At 33.8% G+C, this 24,058-nt stretch overlaps 1 protein-coding gene across 1 annotated transcript in view; it reads left to right on the top strand.

The window, feature by feature from the left end:
- Positions 1 to 830: 830 nt before the first annotated feature.
- Positions 831 to 24,058, top strand: part of LOC142222135 (uncharacterized) — a 30,001-nt gene continuing 6,773 nt past the window's right edge. Inside the window, exons 1-5 of the mRNA XM_075292102.1 lie at positions 831 to 908; positions 8,144 to 8,384; positions 10,967 to 11,041; positions 11,108 to 11,516; positions 23,561 to 23,697. Coding sequence (XP_075148217.1) covers positions 8,162 to 8,384; positions 10,967 to 11,041; positions 11,108 to 11,516; positions 23,561 to 23,697 — 844 coding nt within the window. The 5' untranslated portion in view covers positions 831 to 908; positions 8,144 to 8,161. The remainder of the gene's footprint in view (positions 909 to 8,143; positions 8,385 to 10,966; positions 11,042 to 11,107; positions 11,517 to 23,560; positions 23,698 to 24,058) is intronic.

Raw genomic sequence — 24,058 nt, 5'->3', positions numbered from 1 at the left:
AATGTACCAAATTTCAAACGACTCGTATGAAATTTGCTCCTCCAAGAGGCTCCAAAACCAAATCTCGGGATCGGTTTATATGGGGGCTATATATAATTATGGAGTGACATGAACCAATTCCTGCATGGTTGTTGGATACCGTATACTAACAACACGTACCAAATTGCAACAGATTCGGCTGAAATTTGATTCTCAAATCTGTGGATCGGTTTATATGGGGGCTATATAAAATTATGGACCGATGTGGACCAATTTTTGGATGGTCATTAGAGATCATATACTAACACCATGTACGAAATTTCAGCCGGATCGGATGAAATTTGCTTCTCTTAGAGCAATCGCAAGCCAAATTTGGAGGCCCGTTTATATGGGGGCTATACGTAAAAGTGGACCGATATGGACCAATTTTTGCATGATTGTTAGAGATCATATACTAACACCATGTACTAAAACTAAATACCAAAGATGCAAAATCCTCCAAATAAGCCTATATTTAAAGCGTTTTTACGATTAATCCAATGATTATTTTAAAGATTATATCTGTAAATCAAATTTGTCCTGCATTAAAGGCATGCGCCTTTAATGGAGGAGTGCAAATTTCAAAAATGTTGTGCAAATTTCACATTTTTGAAGCAAAAAAGATTTGTCTTCTATATAAATTCCATTCTTAAAGGTTTACAAGATGATGATCACCTTATTCATTCATTCAATCATATTTTGCCTACTGATTATAATAGATGCCGGAGTGTTCCGTTTATGTGGCAACACTCCGGTTATCTCATTCGCCTTCGTTAATTACAAATTGAATTGAATGAAAGTAGAGAGAATGAGAATGTGCTAGCCACCATTCCATTCAGTTCCCTCTGGACAATCGTTCCGAATAGATCACTTCTTGCGCGACAGCGAAAGTGCGTAAAACATTTCTAATAATTCGTAAATCTTGTGCATCATTAGCGAATAAGATGGGAAACCTTATAAATTAATTGAAAATTTTTGCGGACATAGCCCACGTAGAAAAACTGTAGCGATGATAAGTGATTGTAGTTCTAAGAGCAAATTATGAAGATAATTGAATTATGACTTGAGTGAAAAAAAATAAGCAAAAGAATATATTTAGTAGATAAGTGGTGCTTAGAAATATTCAATAGATAATTTGGCATGTACAAAAAGAATTGGATGATGTTTAACACTGGCGAATGGTCATGTTGATGAATATTGCTATGCCGTTGATGCCGATAGTAAAACAAAAAAACAATACTTAAGTTAGAGTTTGCTTTTATTGTTATTTGTGTTATGTGAAAAATAATCAAGTTCTGCCGGCAAAATTGATTCGAACCGTATGAAAAATATGTGCATAAGTTAGAAATTCTGCCAGGACTGAAATACCGTGATGCAATGGTTTTGCGTGCTCGACTTGCTGGCCGAACACAAAAATCTTTTTCTGCGGTGGTTTATTCCCTCTTAGTAGTGCGGTGGACATTTTTGAGTTTTTCAAAGCTTCTCTTTACTATAATGTGAAACGCATTTCGGACTAGGCTATAACGCGTGAGTCATGAGTCACACTCATGTCAACGGCGTGAGTGTGCAGGAGCATGATTAACAAACCAAAATGTCGTGCGTGAGCGTGAGTCACGAAAACAATATATTCGTGAGTGTGTGTGAGTAACGAATTACGCTCACGAAAATAAACCCGCTCTCCAACATAAAATGCTTAAAAGTTAAATTCATTTGCAATTTTAGTGACACCTAGGATGTTAAGAGTTTAATAACGCTCTCGATTTTAATCGTGCTCATGATTTCAGACACGTCCCTCAGGTAAATTACTCATAAAATTATTCGTGAGTCACGACATATTTCGTGAGTCACGATATTTTTTGTGAGTCATGGTATTTTTCGTGAGTCACGACATTTTCGTGCGTGAGCACAAGTTATCTTTTCGTAAGTGTGCGTGAGCGTGAGACCTAGCAAACAATATCGTGCGTGAGTAAGATATTTCCGTCGTGAGTGTGCGTGATCGTGAGATATAACTCACGTGCACACCTCTAATACATACACTGAATTTCAAACGGATCGTATGAAATGGACCAATTTTTTTATGACCTGCGGGAAATATGTGCAAATTACCCCCATATAATTTATTGATTTCTATAGTCTCTAAAATAAAATTATCAGAATAATCTATTGTTAAAAGTAATCTTAAAGAGTTTTACTTCCTGGTGCCATTCGGATGATCAATGACAAACCCATGTTAAGGTGACCGGTCCAATATTTGTGCTCATCAGCATCCACAGGTCCTACTTACTAAGGCTAGACTCTGATCAAAATTGGAGGGAGTTAGTTCAACAATAGCAACAATAGTATTTATTTCAAATGTCATTCGATTATGGAGAATGTATGTACCTGATGACTACTTAATGACTGTGGTGGAATTAATTTATGATAGGTCGTGTCAACCGATTTAAACTAATTTTTTTTTTTATAGGTAAGACATTTGGTTGCTACAACTAACTTGACATGTTCACCAAATGGTAGTGGAGATTTGAATATAGCAATAAGGTTAACACAACTGATAAATAATTTTCATAACTACCACCTAATGCAGCCAATCTCTTCTCTGTGTGTAACCTAACCTAACACGCAAGGTTAGGTTAGGTATAGTGGCAGCTCGATACTTCAGGCTCACTTAGACTATTCAGTGGTATCACAATGGACAGTTGTGAACTTCTCTGTTATCACTGAGTGCTGCCCGATTCCATGTTAAGCTCAATGACAAGGGACTTCCTTTTTATAGCTGGGTCCGAACGGTGTTCCACATTGCAGTGGAACCACTTCGAGAAGCTTAAAACTCTCAGAAATGTCACCAGCATTAGTGAGGTGTAATAATCCACCGCTGAAAAACTTTTTTTTTGGTGTTTGGTCGAAACTGGGTTTGAACCCACGACCCTGTGATGCACCACGGTGGCTCCCAAGGCCAAACAAGTTTTGTCTATAGTTGAGAGGTTGATTTTAATATAGCAACATACAAGCCATCTAACGAAAATTGTCAACTTTTGAGAGGTGGCCGTTTTTCGTAGTGTTCAAATTTGGGAGGTTTCACTGTACATAAAAAGGTGGTCCTATTAAGACCAGAGTAGATTTAAAAATTTTTAAAGGCCAACTCCAATTTGTTCCTTCAAATTTTCTTTAACAAGTATAACAAGTAAGGAAAGTCTAAAGTCGGGCGGGGCCAAATATATTATACCCTGCACCACTTTGTAGATCTAAATTTTCGATACCATATCACATCCGTCAAATGTGTTGGATGCTATATATAAAGGTTTGTCCCAAATACATACATTTAAATATCACTCGATCTGGACAGAATTTGATAGACTTCTACAAAATCTATAGACTCAAAATTTAAGTCGGCTAATGCACTAGGGTGGAACACAATGTTAGTAAAAAAATATAGGAAACATTTAAAAATTAAGGAAACTATGCAAAAGTTTATTTATGATTTATCGCTCGATATATATGTATTAGAAGTTTAGGAAAATTAGAGTCATTTTTACAACTTTTCGACTAAGCAGTGGCGATTTTACAAGGAAAATGATGGTATTTTGACTATTTTTGTCGAAATCAGAAAAACATATATATGGGAGCTATATCTAAATCTGAACCGATTTCAACCAAATTTGGAACGCATAGCTACAATGCTAATTCTACTCCCTGCGCAAAATTTAAACCAAATTGGGGTAAAACTCTGGCTTCTGGGACCGTATTAGTCCATATCGGGCGAAAGATATATATGGGAGCTATATCTAAATCTGAACCGATTTCTTCCAAAATCAATAGGGATCTATTCTGAGCCGAAACATATACTTGTGCCAAATTTGAAGTCGATTGGACTAAAACTGCGACCTAGACTTTGATTACAAAAATGTGTTCACGGACAGACAGACATGCACAGAAAAAAATATCACCAAAATATTTCCAATTAAAAAGTTAATTGAAGTTGAAATTTTGTTCAATTAATAAATTAATTGATACAATTAACTTTTTAATCATGATAGAAAATTAAGTTAATTAAGTCAATGATTGCACATTTTAAAATTTTTAATTAAAAAATTAATTGATACAATTAACTTTTTAATCAAATTCGGAAGACTAATTCAGTTAAATAAAGAGCTGATTTTTTTTTAATTTTTAATGAAAAATGTATTTCAACCAATCATTTGTTAATCCAAATAAAAACTTTAGGCCAATTCAGAAAGTAATTAAAAATAGTTACCTTTTTTAATTAATAAATTATTTGAGTTTTGCAATCAACATCAATTAAATTTTTAATTGAATCAATTAAAAAATTAATTGAAATTTGCTGAAAAAAATCAATTAATTTTTTAATCAAGAATTTTTTCTATGCCCAATTAAAACTGTGAGTGATACTATCATTTTCGTGATTGAAGACATTTCAATTAAAAAATTAATTGGATCAATTAATTTGGTGATTGAATCAGAAAAAAATTTTTTTGTGTGTGGCTATATCGACTGTGTCTATCTCGTCTTCTTCTGGGTGTTATAAACGGCGACCGGACATATCCCCCAACGGACATTTCGCCCAAAATGATTTTTGGGCGTTATGACCTCCAATGGGGCGGTCACATCGCCCAATTTTAGTTTGGGCTTTATGTCCTCCCTCATCGCGGTATATGTCCCAAAAAATAGGCGGTCAAAACGCCCAATATTTTATGGGGAAAATAATGTCGGAATACAAATCAAAAACTGTTCTAAATGAAGTAGTTTTGATCCCCAACGCTCCACAAGCCCCCAAGAACTCATTGCACTATTTGCCAAATCAGAACATATGAGTGAATACTAAATGTGCGAAAGTATGCCGGAAAAGATGTTTTAGCAAACCACTATTATGGAAGCCGATTTGGCATACAGTCTCTTTGTGTTCCACCCCAGTAACTGAAATAATGAATAATATGGATGATGGAGATGCTATTGTTTTATTGATGTCCCTTTTTCGGTCGTTCCATTTTATCTTATGGGTACAAGAAATTACTAATATTTACGAAGGTTACAAACGACATGTCAGTATAACTGTGTTCATTTTTTAAATCAAGTTAATAAAACGAAAGATGCAAGAACTTGAGGACAAACTGAATGTGATGAATTTAACAAAGGATTCGCGTGCGCGAATTCTCGTCGTCCTCAAATACTAGCAACTTTCAGTTTATTATCTTGTTCTAAACATTAAAATTGGAAAGAGATGAAATGATCGACGTGCTGCTGATGGGTACTTGAAAAAATCGTGCGCGCGATTTATTTCAAGTACCCGTCAGCAGCACGTCGATCATCTCATCTGCCTCCAAATCGCGCGCGCGAATACTTTTTTAAATTCATCACATTTAGTTCATCCTCACATTCTTGCAACTTTCTTTTTATTATCTTGTTCTAAACATTAAAATTGGAAAGAGATGAGATGATCGATGTGCTGCTGATGGGTACTTGAAATAAATCGCGCGCGTTATTTTTTTCACGTACCCATCAGCAAATCGATCATCTCATCTTGTTCCAATTTTCAGTTTAAAATACATAATTTTCAATTCAGCATTTGTCTGGTTTGTTCAAAAGAAAAAAAATTATCAATTTCCGAATATTCATGTTTCAATATATAAATTCAAATGTCTTGGAGCTTTAACCGACCTATTTCACGAGCAAAATAGGTCTTCGTAGTGCCACTTTAGCCACTTTTCCATTTCAATCATACGCTGAGAAGAAAAATAGTCAAAAATTATGTTCCAGTCAAAAACAATTAAAACAAACGATGAAGCCAAGATATGCTAGTTTTACATCTTCTTCCAGCATACACAATAAAAGCAGGATTCGATATTTGTCAATAAGAGGCATATCTATCTATTAAATATTAAAAAAAATTATGGATAGATGAAGTAATTATATATAGCTTTTGAATGATTTAAAAAAAAAATTTGTTATTTTAAACTATTGTTTATATTCAATTATATTCAAACGGTCATAACACCCACATTTTTTATGGGGCTTATGACCGCGATGAGGGAGGACATAAAGCCCAAACTAAAATTGGGCGATGTGACCGCCCCAGTGGAGGTCATAACGCCCAAAAATCATTTTGGGCGAAATGTCCGTTGGGGGATATGTCCGGTCGCCGTTGTAAACATATGCACTAACTTATAATACCCTGTTCCACAGTGTGGCGCAGGGTATAAAAATATAATGATGTATAATAAATTTAGTTGAATTCGTCGAGAAGTCGAGGGTGTTGAGTCAACGTTCATGATTTCCAATCTTTGAATTTTATATAGATATTTTTTATATAAAATTCAACGAATTTCATTTGGCACTGTATTACTTGTCGGAGGAAATTACTTTTTCTTTGTGTGTATACTATTTGAAGACTATCCTCTGCTTTACTGAAAATGTGGAAGAAATCCAAATTCATTTTATGAAAATATATTTACTTACATATGTGAGTATATACAAATATACATACAACACACATTGGTTTTTATATGTACAGAAAGGTAGATTGTTAGTTTTTCCTTTTATAGATTCAAATCACTTCTCTTGTCAATTTATCAATTGAATTTGCTAACTGCATTACAATAAGGTAATGGAAGAGAATATAACTATTTATACCCTGCCAATCGAAAATGACGATTACGAGTTAGTGGATATGTTTGCAACGCCCGTAAGAAAGCAAGTTAGACAAATGGTGGCATATTCTAAATACTCATAATCATGAATTGATTTCGCGATATCCGTCGATTTTTTTATAATCAAAAAAAATCTGTGGAAATTGTTGCTTCGAGTCTTAAATAGCTAATATTATTTCAGGTAGGAATTGGTTGGGATTTAGCTCAAAAAGCGATTATCAGCCGATTTTGAAAAATACATTAATAGAATCCACAATTTCACTTCGATTTACATGAAATGTCCCGGGAATGTAAACTTAACAATTTACGAAGAGAGCCAAATTTTATCAAATTTATTCAGTTGCTGGCACGAAGTTTTACAGAATGACTAAATCGTTATTATGATATTAGTAACATTGACCAACTCAAACAAAAGTGAATATATTCGGAAATTTATACAACTTCGAAATATTTCTGTTATTTGAATCCATAAAATAATTGTATGTAGTCCGAAAAGCAGTTCAGTGCTACTGATATTTCTTTTGTGTGATCTACACGGATGAAAAAGACTGTTTTTCATATGTTTGGCTATAAACATTATATGTTTGGAACACAAATTTTTAAACACAATATTTTTGAGTGCAAGCATATAATGTTCATAAACTAGCATAACATGTTTGGGACATATATGTTAATATGTTAGAACATATTATGTTTGGGACATAAAATGTTTGTAAATATAATATGCTTGGATGCAAACATATATTAATTTAGAAATAGCCTATAAACATATATGTGTTTAGTAACTTGGAGCGCTATTTAACAGGGAGCGATATTGAATTAAGTTGGTGGTTGTTGCTTGTTATTACAAACTTAACATTTTATTTTTCCTTGGGCAATTGATCAGCTACTTGATCAGCTATTCCCCCACATTTGAGATGTGGGGGAATATACAATTGGGCAGAAACAAAATGTTGAGCATTCAGGTCGAAAACCTATGTTGTTAGCACCTATATTACCTGTTTATTTTCATAATTCATTATGATTGTAAATATATAAATAAATAAATGAGCACAATATTGTTTGGGAGAATTTTTTTTAAGCATATAATATTTTTGGGTGAAAATGCTTCCAAACATATTATATGTTCACATAATAACATATTGTTTTTTGGAAGACAACATTATTGAATTTGGATGCAAAAATACAAAATGTTTGGAACTTAGACTACCCAAACATATATTGTTTAGACCAATATGCTTTCAAACATATTATATATTGGAAGAGATCAAACATATAAATGTTTGGGCAATACCCAAAAATATATATGCTTGAAGCAAAATATGTTTGGGAGTATATGTTACAGAAGCGATTTTTTGTGAGCGTGTATAAGTTACATTCTTATGTAGTTTATATTGCATTTTAAATAGTGCAAATAAGTAATATACAAAAATGTATATTTTTTAATTTTGTATTTATTTTAGTTCGAACTACCAATCAACATGCCTTCGACAACATCTGCTTCTTACGTTGTCGACATTCGTTCCGACACGGTTAGCATGCCCACTAAGGAAATGCGTCAAGCCATGTTCGAAGCGGACGTAGGCGATGATGTTTACGGTGAAGATCCAACAGTTTTAGAATTGGAAATGAAATCGGCAGCACTGTTCGAAATGGAAGCAGCATTATTTGTACCCACTGGCACTATGGCAAATTTATTGGCAAGTAAGTATTGATGAAAATTGCTGAGATACGTAGCAAATGAGAGCGATGAAAATTTTATTAAATAAGAACAAGTATATATGGCCGTAAGTTCGGAGAGGCCGAATCTTATACACCCTCCACCATGGATTGCGTAGAAACTTCTACTAAAGACTTTCATCCATAATCGAATTACCTGGGTTGCGGTAACACTTGCCGAGGGCAAGGTATTTTAAAACTTCTTAACACCGTCTTCTAAATTGTAAGTTAGTCCATACGGCGTATATATTAAACCAAAAAAAAACCGATAAAATACTCGTATAATTCAGTTTGACACAATTTTCTATAGAAATAAAACTTTGACAAGATTTTCTATAGAAATAAAATTTTGACAAAATTTTCTATAGAAATAAAATTTTGGTAAATTATTTTTGGCGATATGGATTAATTTTTGTGTGATTGGCGATCGGCTATATATAACTATAGACCGACCAATTGTTGCATGTCTGTTAACGGCCATATACTAATCCAATGTACCAAATTTCAACCGAATGGGATGAATTTTGCTCCTCCAAAAGGTTCCGCAGGTCAAATCTGGGGATCGATTTATATGTGAGCTATATATAATTATTAACCGATATGGACCAATTTTTGCATGGTTGTTAGAGACCATATACTAACACCACGTACCAAATTTCAAACGGATCGGATGAATTTTGCTCCTCCAAGAGGCTTCGGATGTCAAATCTGGGGATCGGTTTATATGGGGGCTATATATAATTATGGACCGATATCGACCAGTTTTTGCATGGTTGTTAGAAACCATATACTAACACTACGTACAAAATTTCAGCCGAATCGGGTAAAATTTGCTATATTAGAGGATCCGCAAGCCAAATGCGGGGATCGGTTTATATGGGGCTATATATAATTATGGACCGATATGGACCAATTTTTGCATGGTTGTTAGATACCATATGCTAACACCATGTACCACATATCAGCCAGATCGGATGAAATATGCTCCCCTTAGAGGCTCCGCAAGCCAATCTGGGGGTCCGTTTATATGGGGGCTATACGTAAAAGTGATCCATCCGACCTACATCAATAACAACTACTTATGCCAAGTTTCAAGTCGATAGCTTCTTTAGTTCGGAAGTTAGCGTGATTTCAACAGACGGACGGACGGACAAGCTTAGATCGACTCAGAATTTCACCACGACCCAGAATATATATACTTTATGGGGTCTTAGAACAATATTTGGATGTGTTACAAACGGAATGACAAAAATAAAAAGACTAGGAACTATTAAACTAGGTGCAGGCTACAGTCATAGGAATTATGACTGGGCAGCAACTGTTGAGAAATATGTGACCCAGTTTCCAGAAAAAATGAAGCCATGTGGGAAGCTGTTAGCAGTCTTATATGGCTCAACTACATTCCTGGCAGGTGTGGGATAGCAGGGCGATGCCTAATTCGCAACATCACATCCACTCTATAGACCACTTAGCGTCTACAGACCTTCTGTTCTTATGTCGATCAAAGAATGATGATGACGATGTTCGCTGTGAATTTTAGCGGCATATTGGGTCAATTGAATAATGTGGAAATTGGCTTTTGAAATTTTACCATACGTTGAGTAAACAACAAGAGTAGTTTAACCAAAAGTGTGTTTGTCAAATTTATTTGAGCAAAGCCCTTTAAACTGCAAGATAGTTGGATAACGTTCATTTCGAAACTCACACATTCCTCATCAGCTTTTACTATTTGAAGCGAATAAATTCGGATAATTCACTAAACCCAAAGTGAATTACCCTTGAACTACTTGCACAAACATATCACCTTTTCTTTTTTTCTTATACTTCGTCAATTTGTGGTACTAGCAAAAGCAGTTAGTCTATTAGACTAGTCGATTTTTAAGATTGCGAAAGGGTAAACAGGGAGTCACCGTGGGTTCTTCCCTAGGTTCGACCGAGCACAAAACAGTTTTTCAGCGGTGGATTATGCCCTCTCAGTAATGCTGGGGAAATTTCTGAATAGTCTAAGTGAGTCTGAAATATCGGGCTACCTAACTTAACCTACCCTAACATATACCCACCCTGGGTATAAAACTCGAATTTGACCACTATACAAAGTAGATTGGTCGATTAAATTCGATTTTCACAAAGAATAAAATCCAATATCGACTAACCGTATGTGAGGACTGCAACTTTTGCTTCTTTGATTAGACGATATTCGAATTTTATATTTCTATTCATCCTAGCATCGAACGATTTATTCGATTCACTTCCATATCTACCGATATTAAATACCTTCCGTCCCACATAAATAGTCGGAAACTCATCTCAATCCTATAGTAAAGGGTATGAACAAGGTTAGTGTATACAAAATTTTCTTCGCCGAGGTTGTAATCTGGAATTCTCAAATAACAATTTCCAAAATTTCTTTCCGATTAACTCTATAGAAATAGCGATTTTAATAGGCATATAATTGACAAATGCTTCAGAAAAGACCTTTTTTTAATTGAACTCATCGCTCAAATGACGACATGACAACCATTTAACAATTGACGAGTTTAACATGGTTTCCCCCTTTAACATTTCAGTCATGGTTCATTGCCATCGTCGTGGCACGGAAGCCATCTGTGGTGACATCTCACATACATTCCTCTACGAACAAGGTAACAACTCATTCGCATCTCCCTTTAACCTTACACTTCATTAATCATGGCATTGAACTGTTCTAGGTGGCGCTTCACAAATCGCTGGTGTTCAATTAGCAACAATTAAAAACGAAACAGACGGAACTTTTTGTCTCAAGGAGATGCAACGTAAGTTACGTCTGTACGATGACTGTCACGAGCCTTCTACAGCTCTGGTGATTGTAGAAAATACCCACAATATGTGTGGTGGCAAAGTCGTACCCTTGGAGTGGCTCGATGAACTGGCTGCGATCTGTAAGAATCCGGAGAAGACAAATGGCAAACATATAGCCCTCCATATGGATGGTGCTAGAGTTTTTAATGCAGCCACATATCTTAATGTGCCAGTGGCTCGAATAACCAAAGATTTCGATTCGGTTTGCTATTGCCTGAGCAAGGGGCTGTCTGCGCCAGTGGGATCGGTCCTGTTGGGCAATAAAGCATTCATTAAGGAGTAAGTATATTTGTAGATTAGCTCTGGGCCAAGTCTGGCTGTTGGTGGGATTTGGGGTGGAGAGACAAGGGGACGTGGATAAGGAAGCCATTCATGTCAGGCTACCGAAAAGTAGAACAATTACTTGAGAGGCAACGATTAAAAGCAGTAATCCTTAAGGTGTCGTTTTCCTTGTGACTAATGATTATTTGTTAACTCCTTTCAAATGCTGTCTTTTGTCTGTATATACAAACATACACACAAACACAAATACAAACAAACGCATTAAGACAGTATGGGATTATTCGGGATATATGGGCTATTTGGGTCGAAGTGGAGCTAAAGCATTTTTTCAGTAGAGCAAGAAAACGAATAATACTGGGTTTAAATCCAAGCAATGGCAAATTTTAGTCCTCGTTAAGCTGCGACTAAACACCTTCAAAATTGCTGCTTTGATATATTCCAGCTTTCTATAGAAGCCGTTTGCAATGAAAACCCTCTCTTCGCAGCGGTTAACTTTAAAAAATTTTGAACTTTGGGTGGACAAACTACCTCAAGAATATTGGTTCAAATGGTGCTTTCTGCATGGAAGTAATTGCGACTTTTATTTCCTCAAGAACTTAAATCGGAGGGACCGGTGTATAAGCTCCGCAAGCCTAATTTGGGGGTCGGCTTACTTGAGGGATATACCGATATGGCCCATTTCCAATACAATTCAAGTAGATAGTTTGGTTTGTTCGGAAATTAGCATGATTTCAAACGGCGGACGGGTATTGCCAGATCAACTCAGAATTTCACCACGGCCGGGAATGTCCCAAAAAAAAAACACTCGATTTCAAATTTCGGACAAATTGGATAAAAACTACGGTTTCTAGAAGCTCAAGAAGTAATATCGGGATATCGGTCTATATGAGGGCTATACCAAAACATGGACCGATACTAGGCTTGCCAGATGGCCGGGATTCGCCTGGATTGTCCCGGAATTTCGTCTCTAGGAAATGTCCCCAATCTTTCACAAAATTTGCCAAATATCTTAAAATACGAATGCAAATTTTGTTTAGCATAGAAGACGCATTTCTCTAATATAAAGTTTTTTTTCCTTGTCCAAATTTTTCAATGAAATCGTATTGTCCTTATAATTAAGTGATTTGACTTAAAAATGGGTATCATAACATGAAAGAAAAAAATTTTGGGCCAAGGTCAACTTGACTTTAATAATTCAGAAAAATTCTTTAAAATGAAAGAAATTAACAGGTTGGCTGATAAGTCCCCGGTCTGACACATAGGTGGCGTCGCTAGTATTAAATGCATATTATTTGTATATAGTACCAACCTTCAAATGATTCGAGTCAGAATTTGACGTCTGTAAGTCAATTAGTTTGTGAGATAGAGCGTCTTTTGTGAAGCAACTTTTGTTATTGTGAAAAAAAATGGAAAAAAAGGAATTTCGTGTTTTGATAAAATAGTGTTTTCTGAAAGGAAAAAATACGGTGGAAGCAAAAACTTGGCTTGATAATGAGTTTCCGGACTCTGCCCCAGGGAAATCAACAATAATTGATTGGTACGCAAAATTCAAGCATGGTGAAATGAGCACGGAGGACAGTGGACGCCCGAAAGAGGTGGTTAACGACGAAAACATCAAAAAAATCCACAAAATGATTTTGAATGTAAATGAAGTATATCGAGATAGCAGAGGCCTTAAAGATATCAAAGGAACGTGTTGGTCATATCATTCATCAATATTTGGATATGCGGCACCCATTTTGGTCTGTGCAAGCTCACATTTGACCAAAAACAACAACGTGTTGATGATTCTGAACGGTGTTTGCAGCTGTTAACTCGTAATAAACCCGAGTTTTTCCGTCGATATGTGACAACGGATGAAACATGGCTCCATCACTGCACTCCTGAGTACAATCGACAGTCGGCTGAGTGGACAGCGACCGATGAACCGTCTCTGCAGCAGACTCAAAAGTCCGCTGGCAATGTAATGGCCTCTGTTTTTTGGGATGTGCATAGGATGATCGCCCAAACTGATGCCTATTTTGAGGCAAAACCGAAGGAGTACTACCAAAATGGTATCAAAAAAATTGAAAGGTCGTTATAATCATAAGCGTAGGAAGGCCTCTGGGGAGGGGGCTTAGACCCCCCAGAAAAATTTTAGCCCCCCCAGAATTTGAAACTCTATTTATGATTTTCCATTTTTGAATAAATGTCAATGGTTTTTTTAATTTTTATAACAATAACAATATAACAATCGCACAAAGTTCCGCTAAAGACTTTCATGAACAATCGAATTACTTGGGTTGTGGTAGCAGTTGGCGATGGCAATTTTTGAAGTCAGATATTTATGAAATAAAGCTGTGGTTGACCATTTGATTGATTTAGTTTAGTCAATTTAATTAAAAAAATAGTAATTGATATTAAAACTATTCTTTCATAAATTAATATCTTAATAATGCTGCGAAAAAGCGTCGCCAAAAAGTAGTGAAAATGTTGTTTTTGGGTCTAGAAGTGGTGCAAAATTGGCGGAGAAGCAATGAATGTAATATGAGCTTGTCATAGGACAAATGTCCACCGTTTCAACAGCCGTTGCAATGAATTTGCATCACTTCTTAAGGTGAGATCCGAATTCAGTGTTTTGAATGTGAATTAAAAAATTTTGTCATATTTTCCCAAATAAATAATTTTTTATTGTTTTTATGATTTTTAATGCATTCTGACGCTTGTTTGAAACAGTTTTCCTCGAATAATTTTTATGGCAAAATTTGAATAATTTGTACCAATTTATTTATTCTTACTCTTTTTTTTAAACTATTTGAAAAAAGAGAAAACAAAAAATTACATATTAAAATATGAAAAAATGATGTAAAAAACTTCCTGTGTAGTTAAAATAATTGAGGACATTTTTGGAAGTGCTTTTAAAGTTGTGCCTATAGAACAACTCAAAATTTTTTTGCTGGGAAAAGTGTGGAACTGCTTTTAGTTGCTTTATTATAAATTAATTGTCGAGTTATTTTGGTGTCTAATTTTTTATTCAATTTTATGAAATAAAACATTAATTGAACCTATAAGTTCAGTCTATAAATTTTTAGCTAGGGTGGCTATATCCCCCCCCTAGGAAAATTGTCTAGCTACGCTAATGGTTATAATCGTTGTATCGCTCTTGAAGGACTCTATGTTGAATAATAAAAACGAATTTTGAAAAAACAATGTGTTTTTCTTTGTTAGACCGGGGACTTATCAGCCAACCTGTTATCTTTAAATTTGTTGCATTTTTGCATCTTGACTACAAAGCAAAAATCGTTCAAAAATGGGACATGTTTTTCAACACTTTATTTTAAAGACGTTTTTTACTTGAAACATAGCAATATTTCTACTGGAAGTCGAGTCTGAATTTGGAAAATAAAATTGTCATTAACTCGCTTTTAAAGGACTTTGATAGTATATGAAGAAAAAAAGCTGAAACAAGTATATATCGCCCAGGCCGAATCTTATGTACCCTCCACTATGGATTGCGTAGAAACTTCTACGAAAGACTGTCATCCACAATCGAATTACTTGGGTTGTGGTATATTAAAACTTCTTATCATCGTTTTCTAAATTTTGAGTTAGTCCACACGTGGTAGAGAGCCAGAATTGAATTATGGGGTAGAGAGCCAGAATTAAATTATTTATATAGCCCCCATATACGCTATGGGGGCTATATACAATTATAAACTTGATATTGACCAATTTTTGTGTGGTTGGGGATCGATTTATCTAAGGGCTATATATAACTATAGACCGATATAGACCTAGTTAGGCATGGTTGTTAACGGCCATAAACTAGCACAATGTACAAAATTCAACTGACTCGGACGAAATTTGTTCCTCCAAGAGGCTCCAAAACCAAATCTCGGGATCGGTTTATATGTAGGCTATATATAATTATTGACCGATGTGGACCAATTTCTGCATAGTTGTTAGAGACCATATACTAACACAATGTACCAAATTTTAGCCGGATCGGATGAAATTTGCTTCTCCAAAAGGCACCGGAGGTCAAATCTGGGGATCGGTTTATATTGGGGCTATATATAATTATGAACTGATATGAACCAATTCCTGCATGGTTGTTAGAGACCATATACTTACACCATGTAACAAATTTCAGCCGGATCGGATGAAATTTGCTTCTCTTAGAGGCTCCGCAAGCCAAATCGGGAGATCGGTTTATATGGGGGCTATATATAATTATGGACCGATGTGGACCAATTTTTGCATGGTTGTTAGAGATCATATGCTGACGCCATGTACCAAATTTCAGCTGGATCGGTTGAAATTTTCTTCTTTTAGAGTCCCCGCAAGCCAAATTTGGGGGTCCGTTTATATAGGGGCTATATGTAAAAGTCGATCGATATGGCTCATTTGCAATACCATCCGACCTACATCAATAACAACTAGATGTGCCAAGTTTCAAGTCGATAGCTTGTTTCGTTCGGAAGTTAGCGTGATATCAACAGACGGACGGACGGACCTATGTTTTATTTTTTTCCATTTCTTATAAATGAAAATGATTTTAAATTAAATCGTTTTCAAAACTATTTTTGTATTTTCATACTTTTGAAATGTACATTTATCTGTCAGATTTTGTACCATTTCATTTAATCTTATCACTATGAGAAAAAAATCGAAGCACTGTCTTTCGAATCATCAACTCTTATTTGAGCAGCAAATGTAAAAAGATATACGCAAATATCTAATTTTATTTCAAATTCACGTTTTTCTGCGAAATGCTTGTTAGAAAGTCAAGTCTGAACTCCCTGCCAACGTTTGAAAGTTCGATTTTATCCCTATCACCACCATAGACCCTTTAGTGACACTATAACAATCCCCAACTCTGATGCGAAGTATACCCATGTCCATGGTTATATCCAAATTCCCAGTATCGAAAGCCACTACAAAAGAAGCAGCAATTGTAACCTCAGAGCTTAAAGTTTGTTTGCCAAACCCGAAAGTAATATGCCAGTAAATATGAGTTTGGGTTTCCGTTTTTTAAAAAACAATCTTGGAAGAAAGTTTCAGAGGCTCCAACCCAAACCCTTTTTCGGAAGGTTCAAGTGTAATTCACTTTGGGTTGAGTGAATTACCCGAATTTATTCTGATAATTGGTTGATAGTTTTGCTGCAAGTAGAGGATGCTGATGAGGAATGTGGTAATTCCGAAACAGCTGTGGCTCCAACATATTTAGGAATTTTAAAGTTTGACTACGCCATGGCGTTTATGCGAATTTACCAAGTGATAAAATATGCGCAACTATTTTCGAAAAATGTGACTGTTTTTGCTTGTCCCGACGAATCCCGGAATGTATGCAGCCATCATATGGCAATCCTAACCGATACACGCCATATTCGGCACCCCTTTTTGTGGACCTAAAAAGCCTCTAGATTTTCAATTTCAAGCAACTTGGACACAAACTATGGATTCAATAAGCCCAAGAAGTACAATTGGAAGATCGGTATATATGGGGGATATACCAAAACATGTACCAATACACATCATTTTTTTCCACACCGCTTTATGGTCCTTAAGTTTTCCGATTTCAGACAAATCGAAAAAAACCACGGTCCAGAAGCCCAATAAGTAATATCGGAATATCGGTTTATATGGGGGCTATACCCAAACATGGACCGATATACACCATATTCGGCACACCTATTTGAGGTCCTAAAATACCTCTACATTTCAAATTTCAAGCAAATTTTTCAAAATCGGGCAATTTATATGTAAGGGTGCTCTATCTAACTGTCTGAACTGATTTGGATGAGTCTGTGCACTTATAGTTAGTTCTATAGAATATTAGATTTAGGCAACTCTGCGTACGATAGGTTGATAAAAAGAGGGTTTTATGACCAAATTTGGGAAAATCGGGCTGTGTCTAAATCTGAGCCGATTTTGTTGAAATTTTTTTGAAATTGCGCAATGTGACCCCATTTATAAAATCGTACGATACATAGTATATATGGGAACTATATGTTGAGTTGATCCGATTTTGATTCAAATCGAAATTTGACCATAATAATCTTATTTATTTTTATGTTACTCCCATTTCAAATTTTGATGTATTAGCCGATCTTATTCAAATCTGAAATCTTACATTGTTTGTCTGTTGTTATCACTCTACAGCCTTCAATAATGGCGCTATCGTACTGAATTTTGACACAGATTCTGTTTATACCCTCCACCATAGGATGGGGGTATATTAACTTTGACATTCCGTTTGTAACACATCGAAATATTGCTCTAAGACCCCATAAAGTATATATATTCTGGGTCGTGGTAAAATTCTGAGTCGATCGGAGCATGTCCGTCCGTCCGTCCGTCCGTCCGTCTGTTTAAATCACGCTAACTTCCGAACGAAACAAGCTAGGTCGGATGGTATTGCAAATGGGCCATAGGGTCCACTTTTACGTATGGCCCCCATATAAACGGACCCCCAAATTTGGCTTGCGATTGCTCTAAAAGAAGCAAATTTCATCCGTTTCTAACAACCATGCAAAAATTGGTCCATATCGGTCCACTTTTATGTATAGCCCCCATATAAACGGACCCCGAAATTTGGCTTGCGATTGCTCTAAGAGAAGCAAATTTCATCCGATGCGGCTGAAATTTGGTACATGGTGTTAGTACATGGTCTCTAACAACCATGCAAAAATTGGTCCACATCGGTCAATAATTATATATAGCCCCCATATAAACCGATCCCCCGATTTGGCTTGGGAGGCCTCTAAGAGAAGCAAATTTCATCTGATCCGGCTGAAATTTGGTACATGGTGTTAGTATATGGTCTCTAACAACCATGCAAAAATTGGTCCTCATCGGTCCATAATTATATATAGCCCCCATATAAGCCGATCCCCCAATTTGGCTTGCAAGGCCTCTAAGAGAAGCAAATTTCATCCGATCCGGCTGAAATTTGGTACATAGTGTTAGTATATGGTCTTTAACAACCATGCAAAAATTGGTCCACATCGGTAAATAATTATATATAGCCCCCATATTTGCAACGTGGTGTTAATATATGGCCGCTAATAACCATGCCAAAATTGGTCCATATCGGTCTATAGTTATATATAGACGATTCCCAATCACACAAAAATTGGTCCATATCGGTGCATAATCATGCTTGCCACTCGAGCAAAAATAATCTAGCAAAATTTTATTTCTATAGAAAATTTTGTCAAATTTTTATTTCTATATAAAATTTTGTCGAAATTTTATTTCTATAGAAAATTTTGTTAAAATTTTATTTCTATAGAAAATTTTGTCAAAATTTTAATTCTATAGAGAATGTTGTCAAAATTTTAAATCTTTTGAAAATTTTGTAAAAATTTAATTTCTATAGAAAATTTTGTCAAAATGTTATTTCTATAGAAAATTTTGTTAAAATCGTATTTCTATACAAAATTTTGTCCAAATTTTACTTCTATAGAAAATGTTGTCAACATTTTATTTTGTCAAAATTTTATTTCTATAGAAAATTTTGTCAAACTTAATTATATACGTATGTAATCGGCCATTTTAAATTTAATATATACCACGTATGGACTACATGGTATATACTACGGCATTAGGAAGTTTTAAGATACCTTGTCATCGGCAAAAGTACCGCAACCCAAATAATTCGATTGTGGATGACAGTCTTCAGTAGAAGTTTCTACGCAATCCATGGTGGAGGGTACATAAGCTTCGGCCTGGCCGAAGTTACGGCCGTATATACTTGTTTTTTTTTGTCTGCATGCAAACCACGTTCGACGATGGGCCATATCGGCCTACACTGAAAAAAATATTGACCTAATATGGAAGATTATGCAACTTAAATTTTAGGACCCAAAATTTACGTAATGCGAAGGACAACATTTTTGAAAATAATGACATTTTAATTAAAAGAAAGTTTATAATCCTTGCATCATTTCATTAAAATTTAGAACACAAATCGTGAAATTGTTGAAGTTGTAGATCTTTGAAGTAAGGCAAATGCTCCTTAAAATAAAGAAAAACATTTTTAATTTAAAGAAATCGTCTTTAACTCAACTGACATTTTGAATTTTTATACCCTAAACCACATAGTGCTCAGGGTATAATAAGTTTGATCGGCCAAAAAATTTGCCTACCAGAAATATTGATTTTAGACCCCATAAAATATATACCGATCTACTCAGAATCACCTCCTGAGTCGATCTAGCGCTTGGTGTCCGTCCGTCCGTCCGTCTGTCCATGTATTTGTTGTTCACCGGATTCCGGTCGCAATTACTTTCATCCGATTTGGATGAAATTTGGTACAGGGTGTTTTTTGGGCACAAGGACGAACGCTATTGAATTTGGAAGAAATCAGATCAAATTTAGATATAGCTCCCATATATATGTATCGCCCTATTTCGACAAATGGAGCCACGTTGTGCTTTTTTTACAAACCGATCGTCATCAAATTTTGCACATAGTAAACTTTTTCATCATCCTTTAAGTCTGAAAAATATCATCGAAATGGGTTCAGATTTAGATATAGCTCCAATATATATGTATCTCCCAATTTTCCCAAATTTGGCCATAAAAACTTTATTTATTAAGCGATCTTACTCAAACTTGGCTTACTCTAATCTTTTCTGGTACTGACAGTATGTGCCAAAAATAATCGAAATCGGTTCAGATTTAGATATAGCTCCCATATATATGTATCGGCCGATTTTGCCAAATTTGACCGTAAAACACTTATTTATCAACCGATCGTAACCAAGGTTCCCTAAATGTAATCTTCTATAGCACTAACTGTATGTGCAAAATTTCATCGAAATCGTTTCAAATTTAGATATAGCTCCCATATATATGTATCGCCCGATTTTGAAAAATTTGCCCCTAATAACCTTATTTTTGACCATAGGGGCCTCATTTATTAACTGATCTATGGAAATAATATTTTGACAAAATTTTCTATAAAAATAAAATTGTGACAAAATCTTCTACAGAAATAACATTTTGACAAAATCTTCTACAGAAATAACATTTTGACAAAATTTTCTATAAAAATAAAATTTTGACATAATTTTCTACAGAAATAAAAATAAAATTTTGACAAAATCTTCTACAGAAATAACATTTGACAAAATTTTCTATAGAAATAAAATATTTACATAATTTTCTATAAAAATACAATTTTGACACAATTTTCTATAGAAATAAAATTTTGACAAAATTTCCTTTTGAAATAAAATTTTGACAACATTTTCTATAGAAATAAAATTTTGACAAAATTTTCTATTGAAATAAAATTTTGACAAAATTTCCTGTAGAAATAAAATGTTGACAAAATTTTCTATTGAAATAACATTTTGACAAAGTTTTCTATAAAAATAAAATTTTGACAAAACCTTCTACAGAATAACATTTTGACAAAATTTTCTATAAAAATAAAATTTTTACAGAATTTTCTACAGAAATAAAATTTTGACAAAATTTTCTATAGAAATAAAATTTTGACAAAATTTTCTATAGAAATAAAATTTTGACAAAATTTTCTATAGAAATAAAATTTTGACAAAATTTTCTATAGAAATAAAATTTTGACAAAATTTTTTATAGAAATAAAATTTTGACAAAATTTTCTATAGAAATAAAATTTTGACATAATTTTCCACAGAAATAAAATTTTGACAAAATTTTCTATAGAAATACAATTTTGACACAATTTTCTATAGAAATAAAATTTTGACAAAATTTCCTATAGAAATAAAATTTTGACAAAATTTTCTATAGAAATAAAATTTTGACAAAATTTTCTATAGAAATAAAATTTTGACAAAATTTTCTATAGAAATAAAATTTTGACAAATTTTTCTATAGAAATAAAATTTTGACAAAATTTTCTATAGAAATAAAATTTTAACAAAATTTTCTATAGAAATAAAATTTTGACAAAAAAAATTTCTGTAGAATTAAAATTTTGAGAAAATTTTCTAAGGAAATAAAATGTTGACAAAACATAAAATATTTACATAATTTTCTATAGAAATACAATTTTGACACAATTTTCTATAGAAATAAAATTTTGACAAAATTTCCTTTTGAAATAAAATTTTGACAACATTTTCTATAGAAATAAAATTTTGACAAAATTTTCTATAGAAATAAAATTTTGACAAAATTTTCTATTGAAATAAAATTTTGACAAAATTTCCTGTAGAAATAAAATGTTGACAAAATTTTCTATTGAAATAACATTTTGACAAAGTTTTCTATAAAAATAAAATTTTGACAAAACCTTCTACAGAAATAACATTTTGACAAAATTTTCTATAAAAATAAAATTTTTACAGAATTTTCTACAGAAATAAAATTTTGACAAAATTTTCTATAGAAATAAAATTTTGACCAAATTTTCTATAGAAATAAAATTTTGACAAAATTTTCTATAGAAATAAAATTTTGACAAAATTTTCTATAGAAATAAAATTTTGACAAAATTTTTTTATGGAAATAAAATTTTGACAAAATTTTCTATAGAAATAAAATTTTGACATAATTTTCCACAGAAATAAAATTTTGACAAAATTTTCTATAGAAATACAATTTTGACACAATTTGCTATAGAAATAAAATTTTGACAAAATTTCCTATAGAAATAAAATTTTGACAAAATTTTCTATAGAAATAAAATTTTGACAAAATTTTCTATAGAAATAAAATTTTGACAAAATTTTCTATAGAAATAAAATTTTGACAAATTTTTCTATAGAAATAAAATTTTGACAAATTTTTCTATAGAAATAAAATTTTAACAAAATTTTCTATAGAAATAAAATTTTGACAAAAAAAATTTCTGTAGAATTAAAATTTTGAGAAAATTTTCTAAGGAAATAAAATGTTGACAAAACTTTCTATAAAAATAGAATTTTGAGAAAATTTTCCTATAGAAATAAAATTTTGACAAAATAATTCTTGTTTGGATTTTCTCCAATTTTTGGTAGATTAGTTTTGGATGGAATAGTATAACTTTCTGAAAAACTCCGCAATGTTTAATGCAAAACACACATCTATTGCAACAATAGAGGAGTAACAGACTTGCTGAAGTCCTTACCTATTAAAGAATTCGATATTGTAAGATTGTTTTTATTTTTCATAGAATAAAATTTGCACACATGCAATAATTATATGCATTTTTTCTATGGGGATTTTTCATGGGGAAAAGTATTTGAGTTGGGGATTTTTTGTGGAAATTATTTCGAAATTTTGGGGATCTCTCTCAAAGAAATGTTGCAACCGTGATCCATGCAATAAATAAGTTTCATTCATACAACGAATAGTTTTCGTTAATTCAACGAAATGCAATGTAATTATTCGTTATTACTACGAGATGTATTTCATATTTGGTTTCGTAAATGTAACGGAAATTACATTGTTATAACGAAATGTTACGTTGGCTGACTTTTAATGAAGAATTTCGTTAATACAACGTAGGAAATTAAATTAATTTGGATTCTAATATAAAAAGTATGGCTTCAAATTACCATCTCACTTCAGACACTTCAGCCCGATCGAAGTGTCTACGTGTCTGAAGTGGCAAATACGGTAATGCCGGTTAATTCAAATTAATCCATCTTGTGCGAAAAAAATCACAATTGTTATAGTATAAAATTACCCAAACACCTCTTAAATCTATACTCTCTAGCGCAAAGGAGCTATATAATTGAAATAGCATTTAACCTTTAGTAAATTACGATGTCATCCAAAAAGGTTCTCTCTAATTAAGTGTCAAAGACACCTTCACAAGTCTGCATGGTGCTAAATTATGACCTTGCTTCACATGAACCTGAATAAAATGTTTTATATTAATTGCAAACTGACTTCTTTTTTATATCTCCTTATAATGAATCCCTGTAGATATATCAAACTTCTTGGAAACGTCCCATATGAAAGTACGCGCGCGCGTATGTGTGTGTGTAGAGGAACCCCATATATATTTGTTAGTGAGTGTACATTACTCATACGTATAACTCTGTTTTTGTTTTCTTTCTTTTTTCCCCCTATAGAGCCCGACATCTACGCAAAGTTTTGGGTGGTGGAATGCGCCAATGTGGTGTTCTTGCTGCTGCCGGCTTAGTGGCTCTCGAGACAATTGTGCCACGCTTGAATGGGGATTATCAAAGAACGAAACGTATCGCAGAAGGTAATTTATACCAAAATACAAAAATCGAAAAGACATGTCTCCTAACACACAGTCACACCTTGGAGCTACATAGAAGATGCTTCATTTGGTATTGTTTTGTTTCATCATCCTTATCCCCTCATACGTTCATTCATTCGTTCATTCATACGTCTCTTCGTGTGTCCGTCGTCGTCGCATAGGATCTAGCTATCGTTGTATGCATTCATCCGTTCATTTATTTTGTCTTATGGGCGACATGGAATGCTGCAGGAACTTGATTGAGTGAGTGAGTGTGTGTGTGGATTTCAATGAGTGTATGTGTTGCATGCAACAAACACTCTCTCATAAACTGCCTAAAGTGCCACTTTTTGTTCCATAACAC

This window comes from Haematobia irritans, chromosome 1, assembly GCF_050003625.1.
Source record: "Haematobia irritans isolate KBUSLIRL chromosome 1, ASM5000362v1, whole genome shotgun sequence".
Taxonomy (NCBI): domain Eukaryota; kingdom Metazoa; phylum Arthropoda; class Insecta; order Diptera; family Muscidae; genus Haematobia; species Haematobia irritans.
This window is presented reverse-complemented; position numbering and strand designations above follow the sequence as displayed.